This window comes from Papilio polytes, unplaced genomic scaffold (genome assembly GCF_000836215.1).
Source record: "Papilio polytes unplaced genomic scaffold, Ppol_1.0 DF823510.1, whole genome shotgun sequence".
Classification (NCBI taxonomy): Eukaryota; Metazoa; Arthropoda; class Insecta; order Lepidoptera; family Papilionidae; genus Papilio; species Papilio polytes.
In genome coordinates this window covers 1,135,099-1,153,863 of record NW_013525694.1, presented here as the reverse complement: position 1 = coordinate 1,153,863, position 18,765 = coordinate 1,135,099, and the positions used below count along the sequence as shown (strand labels likewise).

Below are 18,765 nucleotides of genomic sequence, written 5' to 3'. Positions count from 1 at the left end.
TGAGGTTAGCTAAGTGACATATTAAATGGTACCAAGCTCTCGTTATATTCTCAAAGGGCTACCGCAGCGACCGAGATTGTTTCCACAAATCTGCTTAGTCTACGTTAAATATTTTTAAAACATTAATATCTTTACCGAGTATAGTAGATATTGTATTCTTTTAATCGTGTTTTTTAAGATACAATTTTTGTTATGCATGAACCATTAATGAAGACGTGAATGACCAGTCAAACATCCTTCTAGTCTTATCTTTGTATTAGTTTAATTAGTTACTAGAAAATAAATGTATTTTTATTTAATTGACATAGAAAACAAAGCCGTTGGATTCACCGCGCCAGGCGGAGAACGAGGAGGCAGCTTATTGCCGCCCAAAAAAGATCTTTTAATGTGTCTACTTTCTATAACAATTATTTATAAAAAATAAACATAATTTCAAAATCAAACGCAGAACTTGAACCCATCTGATTTTAAGAGATGTTATTGAAAGGTTGCATTACGCTATCACAGTGCGAAATAATATTACATAACAATTGTACTCACATCTATGAAGCTTTTACAAAACGTTTTATAACTTAGGAACCAGTGTTAAAAGCACGCTAAATAGGTAATTGGTGACTTTCAAATTGAATTAGCATTGAGAATGTTGACAAACATTTCTCAGTTATTGGCTGTCGTTGCGTTCTGCAGAAGTCATTTGTTTCTGGTATTAGGTCAAGTCATATATTTCAAATTTGGTACCCAAGTTACGTAGAAAACAAAACACTATCAATCTATACCAATATTATAAAGAGGAAAGAATTTTATGTTTGAATGTATTAATATAACTCGAAAACTACGGGGGAGATTTGAAAAATCTTTCACCATTAAAAAGCTACGTTATCAATGAGTAACATGGGTTATAGTTTTTATTATTATTTAATTTCACGCGGGCTAAGTCGCGCGCAACAGCTAGTGATCAATAAATTTAAATACACTATTATTCTTTCCGCCCCATTCCCGATCTAAGCACTTGTGGTGCACAAAAATAACTCGATGAAAATCCAATGACAGACTTCATTCAACACAAGAACTTACGCGTTACTTCCACGAGAGACGATGCGGTTCCAAATAACACAATGGGTGGTCTACTTCAGTTTGTGACGGCAGACGTAAACATCCGTATTTCTTTGGCCCAGTGAGTATTTTCGTAATCACTACTTAGTATAAAACACTTAACGCTGTGTCTGTCTAACGAAAGTAAACTTACCTAAAATCTAATGAGAATCGTCCATACAGTTGTAAATATTTGAATGTCGAAAAAAGTTACCCTGAACAAGAGCTATGTTAAGCATTGGCAATTAAGTTACATAAAGGAGAAAAATCATTGAACTACAAAAGTGCTATAAAAAATATATTTTTATTCCTTTACTTTTATTACATAAAATGTTTCAAATAAGGTTTCATATCACGTTAGCTGTCTATTAAATCTCTATATTATAAATTAAACCTAGTACAACATATTCTATGAACCATAATTTTAAATTACGCTAACACCGCATACTTCAAAATGCTGTATTGCCGATAATTCCACAGAATAGTTCCAACAATCAAACGCAGCACTGTTTCCTGCAATAAATCACATCGATATCACAGTTAAATAATTAGGAGCGATCATAAATTTGCCGATTCTAGTGTCTGGTTATCGAGGAGTCACCGACCTTCGTATTGACACACTGGGTGTATATCGTTAAAGATTTAGAAATAAAACTATTTTTAACGGAGACATGTGTATTGATAAAATATGTACAGAAAAAGACTATAAAAAGTGATGACGTCGACAATGTGTTCTAATTTTAAATAATTCAATTTCTTCTTCTTTTCTAATGGTTTGTCTCTAAAAACGTGTAAAAACTCCTTGAACATTGAGATCGATAGAGAATGAACCTGACTCACAGAGCATTAGGTTCAAATATTGATTTGTTACGAAATTTGTTGATAAACACATTTTTAATATTATGTTTCGTGTAAACTATTACTATATATCACCGTTTAGAGTAATCATGGAAGTTCGATTGTTTTCAATTACAAAAGGATTACATCATGACATTTTGTTTATTGTAAATAGCTTATATTATTATATACTAACTTTTGCCCGCGACTCCGTCCGCGTGAAATTTATAAAAAACAAAAGCAAGTACCCTATGTATTCTTCCAGACTATCCTCAACATCTATGCCAAATTTCATCGAGATCCCTTCAGCCGTTTAGGCTAACTCTAACAAACATCCATCCATCCATCTAAACTTTCGCATTTATAATATAAGTGAGATTGTAGAAAAGATTCTTATAAAAAAAACACTTGAGTTCTTCTAAAATGTCATAATTTTCGATACGTTTTTATGTACTCCTTAGAACAATGTTTATTATACCGAAATGATAAATGTAGCTAAAAGTTAATATACGTCATATTATAAATAACAATGAGAGATAAATTTCTCAACAATAATTAAATTTGCAATAATAAATGCATAGTTTCTAGATACGAACTAAAAGGTTTTATTCATCTAAACTTTCACCGTTCAGTATAATAGTAGATTAACAAATGCAAATGTTTTATTTAATACATGAATAAACTTTAAAGTATCTTGGCATGCGACTTGCTCGACCGCAGTTACAAAAAGCCGCGCAGGACGCTCAACGTCTCAAGTATTTACATAAAGTAGAATAATTAATTGCAACTTAAAAGACAAAGAATGGAACGTCCGCTATTGATGTAAATGAGGTAACCACTAGTCATTACACTCGTAGGTAAAATAAAAATAAACTAAGTAAATACATTCCTAACCCTTTAACACGTTCTAACATCTATGGTTAAAACAGTTGGATATTTAAAAATCCTATTAATATAAAAAAAGTCGGATTCTTCTTAACTATTTTCTATAACAGATGATAAATACTGGAGTTAATAGATATAAAAATAACGCGTTTCTCTTACATCTTTTATTTTCAGATTTTACATTGTAATTTTTCTATTTAGACAGAATAATAATACATCTTCACACGAATGGGCCGGCTCGCCCGGTGCAATACCACGACTACACAGAAAACAGGCGTGAAGTGGAAGCAATTCCGTGTTTCGTCTAATGAGTGTGGTGCCGGAGGCCTAATTTTAGTCCCTGTCCTTTCCACCCTTTTCTTAAGAGGAGGAGACGCGTAGGAAGGGAAAATGTACTCTTTATGTGCGTCTCCTCCTGCCTAAATTAAGGGTAGGCAACGCATCTGCAATTGCGTATGTTTATGAGCAGTGGTCGCTTTCCATTTCGGTGGATTCAGGTGGTCGCTTGCTCGTTTGCTACCTTATATTGAAAAAAAAAACATATCTGTAGAAATATGCTTTATATCCGTTGCTTAACTAAGTTTATAATGCAACATAAAAACAAATGATTTCCTTTCTAAATAACACAATAATTGATACAAAAACTGCAAACATCTACAATATAAGATGGTGTAATATCGTAGACTAATACAATAGCAATTTAGGGCGTTGTTTACAAATAATTCCATTGTGTAATATGCTAGTGTGATTCAATTGATTGTGTTGGAAGCGCCACACATGTCTGACAGTAGACGTGTCGTCTATTGTCAATCATCTGATACTATGAAGCAATTCCACTTGGCGAGAAGTCGCGCGCGACCGTTAACTGACTACCTCTTTTCGAATAGAGTCGCGAGTTGGTACTACCAATTTTTTATAAAGTATACATATGTAAGAAATTTCTTTAGTAAGTTAAGATATTGTCTTTTGTTTTTTATATTTTTTCCAGAAGACAAACGTAATGATGTAACTCGTTTTTTTGACTGCAAATTTATAAATTTAATATTAATAAAATAAAATAAAATAACATTTAATCTTATTACCACTACAACACAATTTGGAATAAGAGAAAAAAACACACACACACAACAAAGTAATCAAAAAAGTATAATAATAATAAACACGTAATTAACAGGATAAACAAAATAATTGAAATGTGTATGCAGTGCTGACCGGATTGGGTCCTCGCTCAGCAATAAATGCTGGATGCTTCTGATCGAAGCACCCAGCGCCGATCTTCCGCTAATAGAGGAATTATATAGAAATGTACTTAGATGTGGAGTAAAGTATATTTCCACTGGCACGACCATGGATGCTATATAAAGAGCTGCCAGCGGCCAGCCAGTGAAAAATTGTTTTTAGTCTGGTCTGCAGACGCTTCTTCGTCATGTATTGTATAGATTCGTCTATTTTGTACGCGCAGACAAGTCAAACGTCTTAAATCGGATCAACTATAAGACGAGAGATGTATGGAATGAAGCCCATGATTATCTTTAGATCGACTATGTCTATTCGTGCTTTTTTACTTTGTTTCATGTTTCAATAAATTTATTTATTTTGGTCAATAGATGATATGCACTATTTAAGTAACTCTCTAGTAATTTTTTATATCTATGTCGTTATTGATAGGAAACATTGCAATTTAATGTCAAATTGAAGATTAAAACAAAAATGGAGGCAAAATCTCCAACAATCTAACTTTTAAAAAAAGACTGTGTAAAACAAGCGTGAAAAGAAAAACATTGTACAACACTTAGTTGGATTTATTTTTAAATCGATTAAAGATTTAATTGTTGACTAGTGCTCCCTCGAGATACAACACGTTGGGGCGATACCGATCTCTTGTTAATTAAAGGAACGATCGGCAACTCAGCTAAGCTACAAGTCGAAATCGTTATCGAATTATAAAGAAACAAGTGTGCTTATTGTGTTCACTCGTTCTTTATGCATGGAATAAATTACGATGATTTTAAACATCAGCTGTCAGTCGATTACAAACTCTTGCATTCCAGAAACTATCGCAATCACGAGAAATTAGGATGTGCAGTGTTTTTTTGTTTTTTTTTTTTACTTTTTCAATTAAATAATTGATTTCACAGTCTTCTAATCATCATTTTCATTACATATGCGCTCAATAGATAGTTATATTTATTTTTTTTAGTTTGCAAAATCTGATTAGAAACTGTCCGAAAAAAAATCAGTCATAGATAAACATAGAAACCGTTGACCTGTAATTAAAACATGTACGTCACGCGCCTGTTTTGTGGTCTTTCAGTACGTTGCCGCGCTATAAAACTTTGTTTGTCCAAACGCTTTCAATGCCAAACTGTAATCAGTATACTTTGACTTTTAAGAGACAGGATCTATCAATCAAATAATTCACAATGAGTTCTTGCTTGTGTGGTCGTTTTGTGTTTGTAATCTTAAATCAGTATGCGTTTCAATTTTACAAGTCAGTGTGTTATGCACATGAGATTGTCAACTACCTCGCCTTTCACGAACATTGATAGAAGTAATTGAGAACAACGACAGTTCTTTGCTTAGTCCCTTTCTCTATAGTCAAAGTGAACACCACACAACTGGGTGTCACTAATTCGTCTATGCGCAGATTTCAATCAGAGTTTTGTTTTAAACGCGTCAATGACGGCAGTAACAAGATATTGTGTTACTGAGCGATGGCATCTGTTCTATTAATTTATATTGGCTATGATAATAAAGATCTTTGTTAGATAAAAGTAAATGAGGCCTTTAATTCCTATAAATGAAAAGATGCAATAGTAATTTTAAATTTTTAGTTTATTGAAATAAAGACCCTGGTCGTAAAAAATAAAGTCAAATTATTCAAAAAACAAACGTCAAAGATAGAATAAGAAATCGCCCGGAGCTCTATTCGCGTGAAATAAAAAAAAAAGTAAGTAGCCTATGTGCTCTTCCAGACTATCCTCCACATCTATGCCAGATTTCTTTGAGATCCGTTGAATAGTTGAGGCTACAAACTCTAACAAACATCCATCCTTATAAATTTTCGCATTTGTATCATTATAAGATAACACTTATAAAAAATTACGCTTTGATATAAGGGAGATGCAATATGCGTAGTTAATTTATGATCAGAGTTAATTCAAAATGATATCGCTTACACAAGCGCAGTTGCAGCTCATCAGGTCGTTCACATGTCACTTTGTGATTATCGCGGCAGCAATCATTTGGCACAGGTTTAATTTCCTTTGACCTTAATGAGACATAATTACTCTGTATTTATTTATAACATCTGTCAAATGATGATGTGTGGTCCTTTACTTGATACTAACAACATACTTTTTTTTTACAATTTGTACGCATTATCTAAAATAAAATAACCATAAATAATCTATTTACCATTATCTTGAAGTTACACGGTCATCATCATCAACTTGCCCTTATCCCTTATGGAGGGTCGGTACAGCATGTGCTGCTCTTCCATACATCTCTATCAGTCGTCATATCTGAATCCACTCCTTTCTTAAGCACATCCTCTTTCACGCAATCCATCCATACATTCCTTGGTCTTCCTCTTCCTTTGTAGCCACCCACATTCATTCTTAACATTTTCTGGTATATGTCCTCATCGTCTCGTCACATAACATGTCCATACCACGCTAACCTTCTGCTTCTCAATTGAAGTTACACGATACTATAGCAAAATTAGAATATTTGTTGTTATTTAAAATTAATAAGTTAGAGAAAAAAATCGCCAATATTAAGCAAGTAAGACAAGTCCAAGATATGTGGAGATTAGACTACATAATGCTCACTAACAATCCCCGGAGTACATGTGTGGTACTACCCAATTTAAGTTTTAAACAGTTATCAACTATCGTGATCTATATATTTCTGTAGAAGCTTATAGTACTAACTTCAAAAGAGTTTTTAGTATTGTTTTTATCTCGAAAGGCTAAGTATTAAACCATTGTGCATTGATCGCAATAACTCAGTGGAACTGTATACAATCATTATTTGAATTTACAATTGGAATATAATGTATTTTATTGCGTAAGTAAACAGGGTTTGTGAAGCTTGGGTACAAAAAGTGGTGAGACGAGGCTACGCCGGCGCATCGCCTACAAAAAGCGTTAATGTACGACGCTGTCTCACTTACACAGCGTTTATTGTACACTGACCACTTGGCGCATTGGAGGAAAGCACAGAGCACAAAAAAGCACAAAGAATGCAATGGAGTAGTCATAAAATTATAGTGGTTAAAAATTATAATTTTTAAAACAGATTTAAAGCACAGTCTGTTAGTATACATAAGGTTGTACATGAGTTCTTATTTAGATGTAAAATGTTTGTAAATTTTCGTTTAAACTATTTATTCATTTTTAAACAAAACTATGTATTTCAAACAATATTATACGCTTTATTAATTGGAATCGATTTCTGAGTAAGTCGTTTCTCGTATTCGCAACATTTATTTACATGTCACAACAAAAATAGTTCAAAGGAGAATACATCGTTATTTCCCGTCAAGAAAGGGGTATAATTTGAATAAAATACTGCGTGCCGCTAGCGTCATTTGTCAGACGGCAGTTCTATATCGTTAACTTTGCTTGTTATAACTTCATATAACTCCGGGGTGCACGTTCAAATAAGTTTAATCAGCTCCCGACCGAGGTATTAAAACTGAAACGCAATCATTTGCACGTTTTACAACTTTTTTAATCCTGCAAATGTTAACTCAGTTGTTGGAAAGGATAAAGACGCAACGGGTTAATAGATGTTAATATTCTACAGTGTAAATAAACTAGCTGTAGACTGTGTCTTTATCTGTAATTTATTAAGTGAACAAGTATCCTGTGTGCTATTCCAATCTGTGATTTACATTATCTGTCCCAAACTCATTTTAATCTGTACAAATATTCAAAACCTCATGATATTTTATAGACTTAGCATATACATAAACACTGTTTTTTAATATCTTGATAAATCTATCGACATTGATACTTAATAATACGGTCATAATTTACATTATCTACATTAATACATTGTCGTCTATAGACACCATTCAAATGTTAAAGAGTTACAACTTAAACATTCCATAATATTGATTCATGACCGTCGATAAAATGTTTCGTGTAATATTTCAAATTGCTGTCGTAAATATCGTATACTTCCGCATTACTTCTTAAATCGGCTTAAAGCGACCTCCCCTCCTATACTTTTTACTAGTGAAATAAAACAAAAATTCCCGTCACGTCCACTGAACCATCTGAGTCACGGAGACATCGTATATTAAAATTCTTTTAAGTATTAAGGAAAGTTCCTTGGTGAGTTCTCTACAATCGATGACACGTCAACTTTTTATGCGTATACATTGCAATGCGGTACATTCAAAGTAAAACCTGTTGCTCTTTTATCAGAAAGCAGTTTAATCTTACTAATATTATGAATGCGAAAGTGTAGATGGATTGATGGATGCTTGTTAGAGTTTGTAGCCTAAACTGCTGAACGGATCTTGATGAAATTTGGCATAGATATAGAGCATAGTCTAGAAGAACACATAGGCTTGTAAATTGATAAACAATTAAAAAAATGTCTTAGCTGATTAATTTCCTCTCTCATTGGCTTTTTATTCAATCAATTATATGTAAAAGATGATGACGTGTTAACACTACATAACTCCAAAGGGCTTAAAAATATACAACAGTTGCATTTATAAATAATTTTAAAACAAGAGAAAATTAAATCTTACTAACATTATAAATGCAAAAGTTTAAATGGATGATTGTCAGAGTCTGTAGCCTAAACGGGTCAACGGATTTCTATGAAATTTAGCATAGATGTAATATGTATAATGTAATAGTCTGGAACAGCACGTGGGCTACATTCGTTTTTTTTAATTCCACGCTGACAGTCACTGGTGAAAGCTAATCTTTCAATAATTGATGCAGGAAGACGGCATAACCTTCATGACATGTTCAATGTTACATATCATGTTCTGCGAGCCGCAAATTGATTGTTTTAATCCCTTAAATTGTAACAAATGAATACTATCAAATGAACGTAATTTGTATTGATTGAATCTAGCATAAAGTACCACAGCTTAGTGTGTTAGCCGTCCCCGGTAATAGTAAATTAGGTTTATGCAAATCATTCTAAACCATTCGACCGTTAATATGAAGATTAACAAAAGATAAGGTGACTGTAATGGTTACGTCATTCCACAGTGACATGCCTCACGGGTGATTACACCCGTACGCATAATTTAAGGTGCTTTTTCACTAAAGCGTTAACAATAGGGAACACATTTACGAAGCGGATATAATTTTAATAATTGTCAATTAAAAATCTCCAAGATGAATTGGAATCTTATTTGTAAAGAGCAAATTTTGGTAAACGTAATAAACCCAGTATTGATTTTTTACAATTCACTGTGTTGTTTTTAAGGACCTTTTATTATGTCAGTATCTTTTTACTCATCTAAAGTAACAAAATGCGGAGGTTGCTCGTCAAAATCTCTTGTTAACACTGTTATTTATAAAGGCTAAGGTTAATCGCCTTAAGTGAATGTTACCCTTTAAATACAGAAAGGGAATATCCTTCCGGAGAATTTTAAGATAAAGTTATAAAAATAAACTTCCTCATATTTTTATTAAAAAAAAGCGACGGACGATAGAAATGAATTGGATATTTTCGATGGTACATACGTATTCCGTGTTGTGATCATTGAGACTTGGGTTGATCGCGTAGCAACATTGTACTATAAACTAGCTGTTCCCGTGCGACTTCGTCCGCATGAAATTGTGAAAATTTTATTTTATTTTTTACATGTGTCAAATTATCAACAGCAAATCTCAAAATGACATGACATGACAAACCTTGGCAATCTTACTTCCTTGATGTTGGCAGCAACTTATGGTCTCTTTCCCACATAAGGGTTTTTACTCAAAATGTTTTACCAACTAAGTTTAATGGCGTGAAAATACATAGCCTAAAGCGTGACGTAAGTGTAGGGCTTTTTATTAAAAAAAAGTATTATTCAAAAATATGCTGTAATTGCTGCTATCTTAGGCAACAAAGAAGTGTGTGTTTACGCTTTATTATAATAGTATAGATATATTTTTAATGATTTGTGATAAGTTTATTTACTTTTGCCGAAATTTTTTCTAGACTATTCCGTAGAACTTAAGATTGTGCAATAGTTTTTTTCTATTTTATTATTACTTTACGTTATTTAAATTAGTCTTTAACTGATTGTTTATTGTTTTAAAATGTAATCCAAAATAATAAAATCTAAATTTAAAGAGACGTCCCTAATTAATCTTGTAACGAGGGTCTGATTCAGAAGAGAAAGTTACACAATGAAAGAAAGGAAAAAAAACTAATTTATATGTAATGGACGTTTCACATTTTATTACGACAATAAAATTGCTTAACAAATTTTACAGACTTAGGGAACTATAGTAAAAGTTTTATTTCCACCAAGTGAATAGATCGTTCCCTGGATAATAAGCTAAACTCCCAAATTCCTTTAAATTAGAACATCTTTAGGACTCTGAGACAAAACATTGGCAACTACATCAAGAGTTTTTAAACAAGCATTTTCCAAAGGATATGGAATATAAAAAAAAAACATTGCACAATAGGTCGAATGTATAAAAATAATTTAAAAAGTAATATTGCAATTATCAGATACGGGTGAATTCTTAAATTTTATTTATCGATTCATACGTAATGGGTTTGCAAATTGTCGTTTATTATTTTTAACCGATTTAAATAGGTTCGTATAATTTTAATTTTCATTAAAAAAGTCTATGCTATCTTGCAAGCTCGCAGTGAGAGTGGCTTGCATTCTTTCTTATAATGACTGAGGGAGCGGCCTTGTGGAGTGCACAATGGTGATTATGGTAATAACGTTGCTTTATTGAGCTTGCGTGTCTTGTACGAGAGGCTTAGTGGCTTACTTTACTACTAGTAGGTCCAACGTTTGATGCTCAGCGAATGCTCCAACTTGTGAGTTTTTTTTCGTTAGTTATAACTAATATTTTTCAATAACTTTAATATGCACTGATGGTGACGTTTTATATTTTTCCGTTTCGGTCGACCTTTTTTTAGTCAATAATTAGTAATTAAATTGTATCTTTTATTAATTATAAGTGTAATTATTTGATGAAACAATCATTTCAATTTTATAAAATCAATTTGATACTTAATAGAAGTTTCTTTGTATACCAGAACAGGTTTGAGTAATAGATAAAAGAGATTTCAAAGCGATGATGAGATAACAAGTTCGTGTAAGTATGTTGAGTCTTCGATCGGCGTTCTCGTCATTTGTGCCTCTATAGTTTATAAAAAAGTATGCATATCGTAGGTTTCAATTTGTCGTACAAAATTACTGTAGTTTTTTTTAATCACTGGCCAGTAATTACAGAAGTTCAAAATAAGGAAAAAAACACCAAAACGATTTGTTTGTTTACACATTAATAATGTGCCCTTGGAGTGATATCATATGTGTTACTAAAATAAATCTTTATTTATTGCATATTTTGTCTCTTTCTCTCTTATTTGAAATATAATTTTTGTCTCTGTTATATCGAAGAATGTGACGCATCTGTTACTTTCAGTTTTCGTTCTAATTGCCAATTTTATACAGAAAAAAAAACTTTTCATGGTTTTATATCAGTCCCAAGTCTTTGACATAAGAATTGATTTCTAATTTGTTTTATTGTGATTTTTTAGCAAATATTTGATATATCAAATCGTAGTTTTTCAACGCTATCAGTCAGAGTTTGTGTCAATCAGGATTAGGGTCTTTCGTTATAGGGACCACCCAAGAATACGTATATTCACGCTTTATCCTTGTTTCTTGTAACTTGTATTTAAATCCCTTGTCATATTGAATGAATCATTATGATCCCGGAATGTTCGCTCGCTACAACTATGTTTGTTTTGTTTCATTTTATTACCGTAAGTTATAGACTGTTTTCGTTTATTAATATTGATTTATTTAACTTCGGGTAATGTTTATTACTATACGTTATCAAAATATTTAACGTTGTAATAGAATGATAAATTAAATGACATAAATATTACCTTAGCAGCTTAATTCTGAAACGAATCTTATACTCCACGCTTCGTGTCGTCGACTTTTTTTGGGAATTTACAGTTTAAACCAAGCCTTATCATTCAAGTCGTTGATTTTCAATGTCGTTTTACTATTCGGCCGTTAGTGATTCAACTAACGCCTATTACAATAACTATAGCTTGCAACTGTATCTTTTTAAAATTAGAAAAACGTCATAAAACAGTTACTCTTGACATGAATTAGAAATGCGAAAGTTTAGATGGATGGATGGATGGTACAGTTTGTACCAACTGTTGAATGAATCCCGATGAAATTTGGCAAAGTTATAGAACCTAATCTGAAAGAAGACATTTGCTAGTTTTTTCAATTCCAGGCGGACGAAATCGCGGGCGAAAGGTAGTGAATGATTAAACAAATACGCTATTAAAACATGACATATCCAAAACACAAATAACCATAACATAATATAAAGCATGTTCATACAGTAAAAGCCGTATTTCGGTCATGTTTGGTACTCTTGAGTAAGGTAACCCTCAACCCTTACACTGCTTTATAAAGCCATGCTATTAGTATGAGTGTTTTGAGTGTTTGATGCTTCGCAGACATGCCCATTATAAGGGCACGATCATACTTACAATCTTGTACTGACTGTTGCTCGTGACTTCGCCCGCATTTTATTAAAAATATATTAAATATAATAAAAAATAGCCTATGTTATTGAGTGACCATGTAGCTTATTAATGGTGCAACAATTTTTTAAATCGCCCCAGTAGTATTTTAGTTATTTCAATACATTCAAAAATCAGAAATGCATAAGAAAACCCGCAAAATGTTTATTGTAATTTCCTATTTGAATTATGTTAAAATTTAATGTTTGTCACTTGCATAATTATTTTATTCATACTAGCTGTTGCTTGCGACTTCGTCCCCGTGACGTTAAATAATAAAAGTATAGCTTATGTTATTGAGTGATAACGTGACTTTTTAATGATGCAACCATTTTTTAAATCGCTCCAGTAGTTTTAGGTTTATTTCAATACATACAAAAATAAAAATCTTTCCCCTTTATTGTTATATATCATATCATATTATCATTATATTATCATCTGTATAGATGATTTACTAGCCATCTATTTATTTAAATAAATACTATTGGTACCGACTCTCCCTACAATTTATACCTACGTATAAATTTTAGTAGCAATAAACGTGTTAATTCTCGTCCTTACGCACTCCAAATACTTGTACGGTACGACATTTGACAGCGATATCAAATGAACCGGCGCACGCAATTATTCGCAGCCAACCGTTATGGCGCGTTTAATAATAGACTTATGCAAAAATACCCTGACATCATCTCTCTTGATCCTCAAGTGACGTGGTTCGGATCAGTTTTGTATACGCTTTAAATGAATAATGAGCTACCGAGTCTACTAATCTACTTAGAATATACACTAACTTTTCTTCGCAACTTCGTCCACGTGAAAATAAATAGCCTATATTATCCACAGATAAATTACCTCTCTAAAGGTGACAGAATTTTTAAAATCGGCCTGGTAGTTTTTGAGTTATTTCAATACTTGCAAAAAGGAAAATCTTTTCTCCATAATGTTAGTAAATATAGAATAACCATCAACAATTCTTACGTATGAAATATTGTCTTAAGGGCGCCTATAAAAAACTATAGCAATATAAAAACTAGATACAAACTCTCTGTTTCAAAATCATAGATTAAAAAAGTGCTATTAGACAGGCCATATTATTAATCCTGTAAAGAATACTGGTTATTTAACAATTTAAAAAAAGAACAAAATTGAATTCAAATTTCGAACGGTGTTAATACTTTTAATTGAGATGATATTGCGATAGTAAATATGAAAGAAATTTTGTTTAGATAATATTCAAATCAAGATTTCGATTGTTAATTTGAGTATGTTTGTTTAAATCGAGCGAGTCAACAACCGATGGTATCGATTATTGGAACTATTGAGCAAGGAGCGGTGGGAACTAGTGAGTGCGGTCGCCAGCCATATATCATGCAAAGATAATAGCGTCTGTTTATAATCAAATGATGTGACATTATCGAAATCCATGCGAACATAATATCGTATAATGTCAAACGTAGTATAATAACATACAAAACTACTATAGAAAATCAAATGAAATTAAAAAAAACCATAACAAATAAGAAGCTAAAACAATAAAAATAATGCATTATTCAAAATATTATACAATACTTATTCAAATAATAAAATAAATATATGCACAATTTTATTATTATTAACACATGTTCTATATAAAATGTAATTAATATCCGATTAATTATTAAATCTATGACTGATTTTGTTTTTTAATATATAAGTATAGATAAAGGAGATCGGTTTGTGTGTTATTTCTGTTGACATAGTAACGGACATGCGCACTGGATACTCTATCTATAAACAATGAGAACAGAAATTGTACCGGCCTGATAGATTCTATTCATAATTTATATCGAACGGTATGTACAAAGAACAAATTACTGAATTTATATCAAAATTTATAAAAACATCAATCACTATATTGTTGAAATGTTTACTAAACATGTAAAATTTAACAATAAAAATTAACTACTTCCTTTATAGTATTTAAAAATTCAATAATAAAAATGTGTAAGCCGGCATTTTCTCATAAATCAACTGAATACAAAACTATACACGTCTATAAAAATACATGATATATTATAGTTGTTTTAACATACTATTGTATCGATACAATTATTTATTCCATTAGAATAACTGTTTACTTACCGTAGAAACTCCATCGTTTTTGATTGCGCCGAAAAAATTCAGTCACCCAGATCGCGATATCTTCTAATTCAAACGGTCATTGCTTCAGAATATCGTATTCGTTCGTTATCAGCAAAATAAAACACTTTCACTGTCGCCTATTATGTGCTATACATAGCTCCGTTGTTAATACACAAATAACCGGCATTAAAAAGGTTGCTACTGTCAAAATCACGTGGCCTCAACACTCACACACGCATGATTCGGACGCGGGCGAAAAACGCTTTTTCGCAGTGCGCTCTCTAAAGCGCATGACATTCGAGCGTATAATTCATGTAGCGTACTAGCCTCCCACACAGTTCGTGAAGAACTAAGCGCAAGTTGTCGAGTTGCACGTGGCCCGTAGCTTACGCGACCGCCCTTCCAAAGCGACGCAAATGCACTGCGAAAAGCGACTTTCTCCCGACAATGGAGGATAGCGTTTCGTTCGGTACTCGCCGAGAGAGCAAACGGGATGAGCCGGAATATGGCACGAAATACACGGATTATTTTCGTACTGTCGTTTAGTTCGGTGTGCGTAAGGAGTGTGCGTGTTTAAATTGAAAAGAAAAGTGCGCCCTGGTGATAGTTATAGTCTTTGTTTATATTATCGCTAGCCCTGGAGTTACTAAAATATGTCTATTTTTGTTTCATAACCGCATAACATTTCAGTTACCTTTCATAAGCTTCAGAAGCTTTTTATAAAAATAATTTTACTGTACAATATAATTAGATAATATAATATGAACTTCGTAAATCTTAAAAAATAACTAAGTTTGATCTTGAAACTTCAAAATAGGAGGAAAATTTTCGCAGTTGCAAAATATCTTTCGTTTAATCTTATGCTCTGGTTAAACGCGTAAGAAATTACGATCGGTGATGTAATCTACGATGTTCCGTAATAAAAGATGAACCAACAGAGATTTATCTAGATTCAACGTTATCTTATAAGAATTTCAATGCGTAGCATGACTTAAAAAGAAAAAAGCCAAAGGGCCATTGTTATCGGGTTATTGAAAAAGTTTCATCGGGCGTAACGACAGCTTCTTTTTGTCTTCGAAGGATTATTTGAAACTCGCTTCGTATAATCCGGCCTCATTGGAAACTTCTATTGTATAGAATGACTTGAATCGGAATGTATCTAATCTTTGACAATATGAAAACGGACTAGGCAGTATAACGAGAACACAAGCAAACTTAGAACTTTTTGTTCGGTATTATTCGGGAAGGAGCGTTAAATAGGTCCAGTAATTTAAGGGCAAAGTTTTTAATGCAACTAGTCTTAGACGTAATGCAGAATTATACAAGCGGAAAGTGACCCGAGGGTCAGTAAGCCAGTGCTCTAGGGGTCACCGATGATACGTAAGATGTTAATTTGGTCGTTGATTGTGTTACGAGTACATTTTGAATGTAAGGTCAAGAGTTATTATACGCCTTTCTATCAGTGTTTGTGATTCATACCATGGTAAAAGTAAAATAATTACTTACAATTTCGTCATCGTGCATCCTTATTATGTTAAATAATAACCATGTAAAAGTGAAACTGAAATTGAGACATCGATTATCCCATTGTTATTTCCGAAAGAACTGAATTTAACGTTCAAAATTACACCTTTCTTAAAGTTTTAATTTGATAACGAAATAAATACAGTTTAAGGATATCTTCCAAGGCCATTTCTCAGCTGTTTGTTGTTTCCTGTTTGATTTATAATTGCTCCACAATAGTATCTTGATGCATTACGAAAATAATACGCCCGAGTGTATTGACCTTTTTATCAAGACTGTTGCTATGAAATGAAATAAATATTAGTGTCCTGAATAGAATTAAATACCTTTATAGTTTTTCTTAGTACTAGAATTTATATGAATCTGAGATAAAAAAAACATACCTGAGACCTTATTTTGTTTTAGAACACTACTTAATATATATATATATAATATAATATAATATAATACGTTTCTAGGTGAATTTATTCTTTGTGGTATTTGTGATAAACTAATTTCATAACGTTGATACCACATACATCAGATTATTATCACTACTACTATGAAATTAATCATAAATATTGGTAGTAATTATCATTTACCGATTCCAAATTGACTGTTTAATTACCCGCCTAATTTACACCCGCAAAACACGTAATTATGCGACATAAACACCGGAACGGAGAAATGGAAATTTAATTTCGGAATTCGTTCTTTAATTCTAAATTTGAAATTGCTGCTGTAACTGTAACCGGATCGAACAACTGTACACCTTTTCGATCTAATCTAGAAATTAGGTAACATTTACGAGTATTGTAAGAATAGAATTTTTCAGTTACTTTGAAAAAAATATAAAACAAAATGAGTTTTATCTTAAAATAAGGGTACAAAAGAAACACAGTTTTATAAAAAAGTATTTTGTGAGAATTTTTTTAGAATTTACGAGCGCAATTCTACAGTTTGTGGTTAAGTATCCACAATGTTTTGAAATAGACAAAATAATTTATATAATTAACTAGGTCTAACTGTTTCTCGGTAATTGTGCAAGCGATCTTAACATAATTTATTCATTCGTTTAAAATAGAATTGGAATAATTTAACGCCTTAAATTTTAACGATAGTGCGTTGATTTGATCTCGCGTCCGTCATACACAAATAATCTATGTCCGATCATTAATTTAAATAGAACGTAGAATTTAATACCGTTAGTAAAATTGTTAAAAGAAGAGCTTTCAACGGTCTTTATATGAACCAAATAATACAAAAAAACTGTAAAGGTCTCGGAATTAATTAGCTTTTAAACGAGCTAATGAAATATGCTATAAACTTTGTCACGAAAACTACATAAAAGATTTTTAATTTCCAAGAGTAGCTTATTATGTTTGTAGGTTCATTTCGTGACTGATAACCACCCACTATCCTATTAAGGCAATCGTGAAGAGATCTATTTAAAGGTTCTTATCGTTACAAAGATTTTGTTATTGTTTGTAAGTATAAAAATATTAATTTTGTTTAATTCATCATCACCAGCTCACTATACGTCCCCACCGAGGGGCTCGGAGCCCACCCTAAAGTAAGGGTGACTAGGCCATAGTCAACCACGCTGGCCCAATGCGGGTTGGTTGACTTCACACATATCTTTGAATTTCTTCGCCGATATGTGCAGATTGCATCACGATGTTTTCCTTCACCGTAAGAACGACGGGTAAATTATGTACATATGAAAATTCGCAAAAATCGAAAATCACATTGGTACATGGCGTGATTCGAACCTAAGAACTGTAGATTACAAGTCAAGTGCTTAAACCACTGAGCCACCGACGCTTTCATTAATTAAAATTGAATAAATTATGCAAAGAGGTAAAAATTGTTGTATTTCATACTCACAGAAGAGCTCATATTTACTTCAATCATTGGTAATTTCAATTATCTAACTCCTAAAAATGTTTTATATATTTTTACCAATGGACTAGCAATTTTGTTACGTAATCACACTGGCACAAAATAATCGGCGACTTAATTAGAAATTCGTTGTGCACGCCTCATTGACGTGCGATTCCCGGGCACAGGACGGGTACGGGCGTTGCCACACAGTGCGGGCTCTAACGTAAATTTGTCACATGAAAGGACGTTTAATTTGCTGTTTCACTAGCTGCTAATTACAACTTTGATTGCTGCGGCCGCTCTGAAACGTGGTACGGACGAATAACCGGCATACAATTTCAGATTGCCCATTTTCCGTTAAATCTTTTGTAAATATAAAAGAGTAAGGTTACATAGACCTTTATTACATACTAGCTTTCGCCCGCGCGTCCGCGTGGAATTAAAAAACAAAAGTGAGTAGCCTAACAAACATCCATCCATCTTAACTTTTTCATTTATAACATTAGTAAGATAAAATTAAGTAAGATGTAATGACATCAAATGTGATATTTAACTAACTAATTGAGACCTCTAGCTTAAACTGAATCAAACCATGAAATGCATATTTTTGAACCATTAAAAACTGTAAAGCGGCAACATTTATTTAATTTCCTTAAAGTTGCTTGTTTCGGT

At 32.5% G+C, this 18,765-nt stretch overlaps 1 protein-coding gene across 5 annotated transcripts in view; it reads right to left on the bottom strand.

Annotated features, from left to right (window-relative positions):
* LOC106104589 (collagen alpha-1(IX) chain-like) overlaps nt 1–15,126 on the bottom strand; it is a 109,705-nt gene extending 94,579 nt beyond the window's left edge. For 4 of the 5 annotated variants that reach the window (XM_013284664.1, XM_013284666.1, XM_013284665.1 and 1 more), the window contains exon 1: nt 14,707–15,125. In XM_013284664.1, coding sequence (XP_013140118.1) covers nt 14,707–14,720 — 14 coding nt within the window. In that variant the 5' untranslated portion in view covers nt 14,721–15,125. Of the gene's footprint in view, nt 1–14,706 lie in introns of all 5 variants that reach the window. The other variant, XM_013284669.1, reaches the window with a different exon arrangement.
* Nucleotides 15,127–18,765: the final 3,639 nt, after the last annotated feature.